General features: G+C 37.4%; 1 protein-coding gene across 4 annotated transcripts in view; it reads right to left on the bottom strand.

Annotated features, from left to right (window-relative positions):
* ALG6 (ALG6 alpha-1,3-glucosyltransferase) overlaps window positions 1-10,452 on the bottom strand; it is a 72,989-nt gene that overhangs the window by 38,842 nt on the left and 23,695 nt on the right. For all 4 annotated transcript variants that reach the window (XM_037743119.1, XM_017541555.1, XM_017541556.2 and 1 more), the window contains 2 exons: window positions 6,477-6,561; window positions 221-310 (listed from right to left, as the gene is read on the bottom strand). In XM_037743119.1, the coding sequence (XP_037599047.1) occupies window positions 221-310; window positions 6,477-6,561 (175 nt within the window). The remainder of the gene's footprint in view (window positions 1-220; window positions 311-6,476; window positions 6,562-10,452) is intronic.

The following is a 10,452-nucleotide window of genomic DNA, read 5'->3' on the forward strand; positions in this document are numbered from 1 at the left end:
CGCTTGAGCCGGGGAGGTGGAGGTTGCAGTGAGCCAAGATCGTGCCACTACACTCCAGCCTGAGTGACAGAGCAAGACTCTGTCTCAAAAAAATTTTTTTAAATATAACGGCAGCTACATGCAATCTCTCCTCTAGTCAAGAAAGCCCAATCACACTGTTTCTTACTAAATCTGCCAAGGGCATAAAAGTTTAGAGTTATGTTAAGAAAGAAAAACTTACACATATGCACATAGGAGACTATGATAAGCTGTAAGAGGTGGGTAATCCAATCCCCAATACTGTAAATTGTTATCACTGCTGTTAAAATACCTGAAAAAAAAAAAAGAAGAAAGTGCCATTCCATTAATCAATATTCAAGAAGTAGACTTATAATTTAATATCACACCTCACTTATTACAATTAAGCTTAATAATGTATTTATTAATTATTAAGCTATTAATAATTATGCCATGACAACAGACACAAACCAGGACTCTCCTAGGCAAACTGGGATTCGGTGTCATCCTATTAGTAATAGGCTTCGTCAATGACTAACATACAACAAAAAATATGCAACGACAAAAAGAAGAACACTGTCTGCAACCAATTCAACCAACATGTAACAAGAGCCTCCTTACATGCAAGGTTCTCTGAATTTTAGGAAGAAAATTAGGTCTAATGTCCACAAATTGATAGGCTCCTCTGGTTGGCCAGATGTGAAGGAACTATATACAACTACCATGACTCAAGAAATAAAAATTAAGTTGACATAATTTCTTAATCATGTCCTTTATAACTAGGCAGATTCTTCTACTCAATTTATTTCATAAGAACACTTTACAACAGTGCAAACCAAACTATATAACCCATAAATTACCATTGTGCATAAGCTTATTTCAGTCACAATTCCTCAATATCATAATCTCTTACTTTTTGGATTAAAAACATTTATTTAAATCAGCATTCAACATGATCCCATCAAATAACCTATTAATCATCTTCGGAAGGTCTACTCTTCTTACTGTCACTTACATAAAACATAGTTTTGTAGGAAGAGATGGGGATTAAAATTATCAAGGCATGCTAGGCAGTCAAGACATCTGGGCATAGAATACCACAGTATTGTACCAGCTGGTGGCCACTGTCCCTCCAGAAACATCCATGTGAGCAATCTTGGGTTCCATGTCTGGCTGGGGCTTGAAGCCAAGAAGCAGCAAGTCCAAGAATCTCTGGTTTAGTCAGACCCCTTTTTGCCAGCCGAAATCTGGGAAACTGGGCCAGGCAAATAATAGAGACCAAAGGACCCAGTTGCCTAGACAGAGATACCTGAAGACAGGTATCAATTGTGTCATTTCCAAATTCATGTTACTATAGAGCACATTAGCATAAAGTTTTATTGTATCAGCCTCAGAGCTGTTGAAGCTTTAAGCAAACAAGTAAAGTTGTGAGGTTAGTACCTGACACAAAGTGCTCAATAGTAGCTCCAATTGGCCACTAGCCACAAAACAACTAAGATGGATACAGCAATGGAAAACCATCAAGTAATTCAAGAATCACATTGTTCCAATACAATTTGATTTGGTTTTCAGCTTCTGAAAATAGACAAAACCTATTTTTCATTTAGTTTAACCTTGAGATCCACTGGCAGTAAGCTGATAAGCATGAGACAATATATACTAAAATTAAAGTCAATGGTTGGATTAGGAGGAAAAAAATGTATAGGGTTTATAACAGTGTTCCCCATTCTTATAGAAATTCATAAAGTAGAAGAAAGAGGCATAAAAGAAGATAGCTTAAAAGTGCTTCAGCCAGGCGCGGTGGCTCATGCTTGTAATTCCAGCACTTTGGGAGGCCGAGGCAGGTGGATCATGAGGTCAGGAGCTCAAAACTAGCCTGCCCAAGATGGTGAAACCCCGTCTCTACTAAAAATACAAAAATTAGCTAGGCATGGTGGCAGGCACCTATAATCTCAGCTAGTCAGGAGGCTGAGGCAGGAGAATTGCTTGAACCCAGGCGGCAGAGGTTGCAGTGAGCTGAGATTGTGCCACTGCACTCTAGCCTGGGTGATGGAGTGAGACTCCATCTCAAAGAAAAAAAGAAAAAAGTGTTTCAAGTAAAGCTTCAAAATTTATCAGTAGAAACAAAGCAATTAGTTGATACTCCTGCTTTATATTCTATACTTTAGATATATTATTATCTGAAAAGTTGTCTAAACACTATTTACATGTTGAAATATATTTTCTCACTGAATTCCCATGTAATCTCAGTAGATGTTTAGTTAGTAAAAAATGTATTTATGACTTTAACAGTTGACAGACTGAAAAACAGAAAAAAGCACACTGCCCAGGAGAAGCATAACTTTTTCAATCAATGCAAAAAAAAAAAAAAAAAAAAACTCGCTGCCACACAAATTATAAAATTACATTCAAGAGTATTACCATTAACTTTAAGATATAATTTTCTCTGACAACCCATAGAGTCATCATTGATATTTTTGTTTAAAGAAAAAAATTTTTTGGTTGAAACAGTTTCAAAGTTACAAAAAAGTTGCAAGAACAGTTCAAAGAACTTACATACATCAAAATGTAGAAAGTTTTATAAGACGACATCATTAAAAAATTCAGACAAGAATAAACAGAAAGAAGACGTTTATTTTATACACCTATACACACATGTGAGGAAAATGATTAAAGTGTACAATACTGTTGTGGTAGACAGACTTTAAGGTCACCACCGAGAATACCATCGCCTGGTGTTCAGACCCTTGCATGTGTACAATCTCCTCCCCTTGAGTGTGGGCAAGACCCATGACTTGCATCTAACCAATACAATATGGTAAATGTGATAGGATGTCACTCTTGTGCTTCTGTTTCATATAAATGTAAGATTCTGTCTTGCTAGCAGATATACTAGACAGACTGCCTCTTACTGACTTTAAAGAAGCAAGTTGGCATGTTTTAGTACATGGCCATGTTGAAGAAGCCACATAGCAACAAATGGCATGTGAGTTCTAGGAGCCAAGAGTGGTTCTCAACAAGAAACTGAAGCCCTCACTCTTGCAGATGCAAGGAAACTAATTCTGCCAACAGCCTGAGGAAACCTGGAAATGGATCCTTCTCCAGTTGAGCCTCTGATAAGTCTGCATCCCAGCTGACACCTGGATTACAGCCTCTGAGAGAGACTCTGAGCGGAATATCTAGCTAAGCTGTGCCCAACTCCTGATCTGTGCCCAAACTCCTGAAACTGTGATAATAAATGTCTGTTTAAGCAATTAGCATCTGGGGGTCATTTGTTACACAGTATACAAAATTAGCATATCTATTTAAAAATCATATAAATCATTACAAAAATGATCATCCATTACAAACATGGGGGAAAGAAATGAACAAGCAATTTGGAAAACAAATGTAATTATCAACAAATACAATAAAAGATGCTCAGGTCACAATTGCTCCTGGGAATGCCAATTTAAAAAGTCTGATGTTATTAAATGTTTGTCAGGGTATGTAGAAAGAGATATTCTGGTGTTACTCTAGAGTTTCCACTTCTAGGCATCTACCTAGAAAAAATATGCACATAAGAAACAGACTTTATAGCTGGGTGCAGTGGCTCACACCTGTAATCCCAGCACTTTTGTAGGCCGAGGCGGATGGATCATGAGGTCAAGAGATCAGCACTATCCTGGCCAACATGGTGAAACCCCATCTCTACTAAAAATATAAAAATTAGCTGGGCGTGGTGGCACGTGCCTGTAGTCCCAGCTACTCAGGAGGCTGAGGGAGGAGAATCACTTGAACCCAGGATGTGGAGGCTGCAGTGAGCCGAGGTCGTGCCACTGCACTCCAGCCTGGCAACAGAGCAAGACTCTGTCTCAAAAAAAGAAAAAAAAAGAAATAGACTTTATTTAATCATTCCCCTACTAGGAGACATTTCAAGTGTTTCAGGTTCCTCTTTCATTTGAAACACTCCAAACTCTGACTAGGGAACAGGCAACCTATCAATAGGAAGCTCAATATGAAGTTCTTGCATAAAACTCTCTGATAAAGGGCTTATATGAAAGCAGTGGCCAAAGCAGTCAACAATATAATATGAACAGTTTATATAGCCAGTCTCTAAGAGAATAACCTACCAGCCATCTAGTAAGTCAATAAGTAGTGTCATCACCCGTTATCAGGATACGTTCAATAAAAATGACAAAAGCATGAATTTCTATGATGCTATAACCACAGCTAACATTTATTGAGAGTTCATTACATGCTAGGCACTGGCCTAAGTGCTTTATGTGGATGATTTTATTCAATCCTCACATCCAGTGAAATATGCAGTCTATTATTTTCATTCTACAAGTGATAAAACAGTGGTTGAGAAAGTTAAATAATTTACCAAAGTCACACAGCTAATAAATAGTTGAGGCAGGATGTGAACTCAGGCACTCTGACTCTAGCACCTACAATCTTTACTACTAAGCTACTGCTACTTTATATTTCAGGTAGACTTGTATATAAAATTAAGGTTAATCACCACTGCTCAATTATAATAGAGAACAATAATTAACAAAAATTTCTATGGAGCTCTCTGAGTTCAGAGAAACGGAAGGTTCGATATATACTATACCATAAAACCAATGAAGGTTAGAGCTGACCTCCTCCTTCATAATACAAAGAGAAAGCTACAGAAATGAGACCATATGAAAACGAACACATAGGCCAGGTGTGGTGGCTCACACCTGTAATCCTAGCATTTTGGGAAGCTGAGGCAGGTGGATCACAAGGTCAGGAGTTCAAGACCAGCCTGGCCAACATGGTAAAACCCCGTCTCTACTAAAAATCACAAAAATTAGCCAGGCATGGTGGCAGGTGCCTGTAATCCCAGCTACTGGGGAGGCTGAGGCAGGAGAATCACTTGAACATGAGTGGCAGAGGTTGCAGTGAGCCAAGATCATGCCACTGCACTCCAGCCTGGATGACACAGGGAGACTGCATCTCAAAAAAAAAAAAAAAAAAAAGAGAGAGAGAGAGAAAAGAAAACGAACACCTAAACACTCATTCCTTCCACAAATTTTTATTGAGGGTCTACAATGTGCCATGCCCTATACTAGATGCAGGGTATTCAAAGGTGAACCAAAAGGATATACAGGTATTGATCGACTTACGACCTATGCAACTTACGACCATTCGACTTTACGACCACAATCTCTAGCCACAACTGCTCCGCGTCTGGCAGCGCAAACGTTGCCCAGCTGGGTGTAGGACAGTGCAGACCAGCTTCCGGCAGCACTACCATCTCCGCGTGCACTATTTCAATTGTTATCCCAGACTCAGTACAGCAATTTGTGTTTTGTGTCTTGGATATTTTTCATCAAACCCTCCCAATAAACTTCTTATACATTTCGAAGCAGTGGACCCAAACATCGAATGATTTGCAAGGATTGAACGGATAGCGCACGATGTGTTTTGTCCGTATTGTGAAATTTATGAAAAAAAAAAGAAACATACAATTCAGACAAAGCTCACCACGTTTATGAAAAAACCAACTCCGGTAACCCCAACTGCTGCCTCAGATGATGACATCAACGATCCGCAGCCAAGCACCAGCGGCCAATAAAATGTTTCGTACATGTTTATATATTTTGACATGTTTTGCAATTGGGAAAGTGTTTCCTATGGTATTTTTTACACCTGTATTTTGTATTTTTGTATGCACCTGTATTTTGTAATTTTGTATGTTTTGCAAATATTAAACCAATTGTACTGGTAACGCAGTGTTTTACTTAAACCTGACGAATGTAAAAATAAGAAACAAAATGGTGTAGAGATGATACAAATGGCATAAAATGAACAAAGAAAATTATGATATATAACAATAATGAAAGAAAATTATGATAAAATATGACAAAGATTTTTATAACATCATTTCACAGTACTGTACATATAGCCTACTCAACTTACGACCAAATCGTGTTACGACCACTCTGTCGGAACCAATCGTGATTGTAAGTCGAGCACTAGCTGTATGTGAAATTTTCAGAGTTAAAAACAAGTCCTATTATTGTAGGCTTCTCCTTGTGGTCCCTTTTTCAGCTCTGCAAATTCAGCCATCAGCTACTGCCAGAGCTCTCATCTACTTTTATCTGTAGCTGCAATCGCAGTGATCTTTAGCAAGAGAAACAGTGGATGAGGAAACAGGGAAGAAATGTTTGTAGCCTATGATGATGCTTCCATAGTTTATATCCAGAGGACATATAGACATTCAGAGTTTTATCATCCAGGTGCTAGTTCAGCATCACAGCCCACCTAACTAAGTATACGAATTAACTTTCAGGACTATCAAATTTCAAAGACAGGCCTACAAAATGCAAGGCAATCCATATGCGGCATCAGTATGCAAGAGATGAGAATGTTCAAGATGAAGAAAATAGCGTGTTGTCCTCTTAAATATTTTCAAACAATCTATATTAACTATGATAAACAAGAAAACCAAGTAAAAATTACCATACCATTGTTTGACTGGTAAATTAAAAGTAATTTCCTGCCAGTGTCTCTGAGCTTCATAATCACCAAACATAGGGGGTTTTCCAGCACCTAAGATGAAAGGAAAAAAGAGCAAAATGACAATGTACTTTAGCATATCAGTGATTTTTATTTCTTTACGAAAATTGTCTAAATTAGAGAAGCAGTGTAGGTTACAGAAAGAACATAGGAGTTACCGAAAAAGTCAGAGAGATAAAGTCTGTAATCTTAGCACTGCTTGCACACTGCTGGTGTGACATTGGGCAAATTACTTAACCTCCCTAAACTTCAACACATTAAAAACAAGACCAATACAGCTTCCCTACTGAGGACTACTGGAATAAATAAGAAAATGGATATAAAATGCCCAGCATAGTGCCTGGCACACAGTAAACTTTCAATAAATAGCAGCTATTGTTAACATTATAATCATCCCTCAGTATCTGTGGGGGATTCCTTCCAGGACCCCCACCTCCCACTACCACAGATACGAAACTTTGTGGATGCTCAAAATCATCCCTTATATAAAATGGCATAGCATTTGCATATAACCTCTGCTCATCCTCCTGTACACTTTAAATCATCTTTAGATTATTTGTAATACATAACAATGTAAAATGCTACGTAAATAGTTGTTATACTGTATTGTTTAGGGTAGGATGACAAGAGAAAAAGTCCACATGTTCAGTACAGGCTCAATCACCCTTTCTTATTTCCTGAATAGTTTCAATCCATGGTTCGCTGGATCCACAGATTTAGAACCCATGGATACAGAGGGCTGACTGTACTTAATAATAATTACAGCTAGTGCTCAACTTACGACCATAGTAGGGACCGCGGACTGGTCGTAACACGATTTGGTTGTAAGTTGAGTAGGCTATATGTACAGCTGAAATGGTGCACGCGGAGATGGTAGTACTGCCGAAAGCTGGTCCGCACTGTCGTACGCCCAGCTGGGCAACGTTTGCACTGCCAGACGCAGAGCAGTCGTGGCTAGCGATTGTGGTCGTTAAGTCGAATGGTCATAAGTTGCATAGGTGGTAAGTCAATCAATACCTGTATATCCAAGTTTATTTTTACTTCTTAAGGCTGTCAACTGTACTGCCCAAGATGTATCCTAAAATAATAACATGTGTATCTGTATTTTACAAAGGACTTTTTTTTTTTGAGACAGCATCTTGCTCTGTCACCCAGTCTGTAGTACAGTGGCACAATCTTGGCTCACTGCAACCTCCACCTCTGGGGTTCAAGCGGTTCTCATGCCTCAGCCTCCCAAGTAGCTGGGATTACAGGCATGTGCCACCACACCTGGCTAATTTTTGTATTTTTAGTAGAGACTGGGTTTCACCATGTTGGCCAGGCTGGTCTGGAAGTCCTGTCATCAAGTGATCTGCCCGCCTCCACCTCCTAAAGTGCTGGGATTATAAGGCATGAGCCACCATGCCCAGCCATTACAAAGGACTTTTACAAACTACATATAAATAACATAAGGTCAAGAATAGGGTCAAAAACAGACTATATGTTACAAAGACATTAATTAGGTAAGGCTTTGCTGTCAAATAAGTTGTATAAAAACTGTTGGTTTATGGTTTGATTTTTTTAATTTTGAAATTGCAAATAAGGGATAATGGACTTGTAATACTTGATAGTACTTACTATATGCCAAATACAACAACTGTTATGAAATAGGTATTATCATTATCCCCACTTTACAGCTGGAAAAACAAAGGCAATGGCCATTCCAGTATTAAGTAGGAAAGTCTGGATTTGAATCCAGGCAGACTAACTTCATAATCCATGCTTTTAGCTGCTATTCTGTAATACCTCATAACGTGGTTAAATAGTTTTAAATCATTTTAAATGATATAAAGTTATCTCCATTTAATAAAGAGTAAACACCCACTCACTCTTATATCTAACAGTTGACTATAAAATCGTGAGAAGACCCAAAGAGGTACAGTATAATCACAGCTTGTTAAACTGGCACGTAAGGTAAAAATCACATATGGTCAAATATACTCATTAATCCATTAGGAAAGTGTGCTACATTGAAGAATGACATATTATTGCTCACTGAAATCCGATCCAGATTTTTTCTAGTTTTAGAACATTACATGAAGTAAAGTGTTTGTATTTAATTGTTGAATTATACCAATATTCTTTAAATGCTATAATCTCTATCTAAGAAGATACTCCCACTATGAGATAATGATGGGAAAAGCAGATTAACTTTTCTATAGCATATATACACTGAGTGATTTGCACAAGAAATTAACCATAATATACATGCATGTGCGTGTGTCTCTATCTCTCAGAAAGAACCATGGCTTATTAATTTTTGTATTCTCAGAATATAATAGCATATAGTAGATTCTCAATGCCACCCTCATAGATTAACAGTGAATGTTAATACAGCAAGGACTTTTAAGTTCAAAAGACTTGGGTTTGTGCATCCCTGACTTTTCACTTATTAATCTGCAACGTTAATTTGTGATGGCAGACCAATTACTTATGCCGAGGCTGCTTTAACACGATGCCATATATGAGTTTTTACACAAAAACATCTTTAAGTTACTATCTGGCACTTTGAAATTCAAAGCTTCTGTTCATACGGCTTATCCTATATTCTATACATCTCTTCTATCAACTCATATCCAATTGATTTCAATGATTTTCAAGAATCATCTGAAATCCTAAATTTTTCATGAAGCCTTCCTTCATAAATTAAAAACATATTGATCACTAATTATTGACTTCTTATAATACTTACACTTTCAGTTACCATATGTTTTATCATATGATTATACTATTTCATCCTATAGACAGAAACTGATAGGCATATAGTATAGTAAAAGCTTACTTAATTAAACTGGAGAGGAAGAATAACCTATAATAATAAAAAATTTTTTAAGAAAAGAATTCCTCAAAGAATTAACTGCATTTTTGTATATATATATTCTTTGGCAGGGGGATTTATGTTTCTATTTTAAAGATTACAACCATTGAATCTGGCTTCTTTGAGGGTGGAAAGGAGTTGACTTTCCTTTTTATTTGTTTTGTTTTTGTTTTCAGTCCACTGGGATAATAAAAGTCAGACAGAATCTTAAGTAATTTTTCTATACCTGAAGAAATCCAACTATCTAGATTTTCTGAAATTGCTCTAGACTTGTGGTCAATGTGGAAGAATTTACTACCATGCTCTAACAAATAGAAGAATGGATAATGACTCTCTTTAGGGTTGGGAAACAAGTTCCTATCCAGAGTCTGACCTACTTCAATAAATTCAGCTGACACTGGCTATGAAATTAGTACTTAAGTTTTAAAAACTGCTAAAGTGCCCTTAAAGCAACCCAGAAGGTCAACCCAACTGTACCTATGGGAGCTTCACTTAGGAAGGGCAAAAAGGATTCCGTCCACAGTGATTAATTCTACAAATTCATTTACATAAGATTCAGAATTACATAAAGAAAACATAGTAATGTATATTTACCCAGCTTCAATTTTGTCTCAGTCTCAGAAAAATGAGCTTAAGCACTACTTAAATATTCATTTTATTAATTGTTGAACTATTCATAATTATGTTTGAATTTTAAAAACAAGTAGTTTTGTTGTTAACAATACTTACTGCCTTTAAATGAAAATTTTAAACATTTAAGAGAAGAGAATTCGGCTAAAATTTTCCATGATAAAATGTTCCTTTTGGCCTCATGCCTGTAATCCCAGCACTTTGGGAGGCCGAGGTGGGTGGATTACCTGAGGTCAGGAGTTCAAGACCAGCCTGGCCAACATAGTGAAACCTCATCTCTACTAAAAATACAAAAATTAGCTGGGTGTGGCGGCACACACCTGTAATCCCAGCTACTAAGGAGGCTGAGACAGGAGAATCGCTTGAAACCAAGAGGTGGAGGTTGCAGTGAGCCAAGATTGTGCCATTGCACTCCAGCCTGGGCAACAAGAAAAAAA

This window comes from Cebus imitator, unplaced genomic scaffold, assembly GCF_001604975.1.
Source record: "Cebus imitator isolate Cc_AM_T3 unplaced genomic scaffold, Cebus_imitator-1.0 Scaffold135, whole genome shotgun sequence".
Lineage (NCBI taxonomy): Eukaryota > Metazoa > Chordata > Mammalia > Primates > Cebidae > Cebus > Cebus imitator.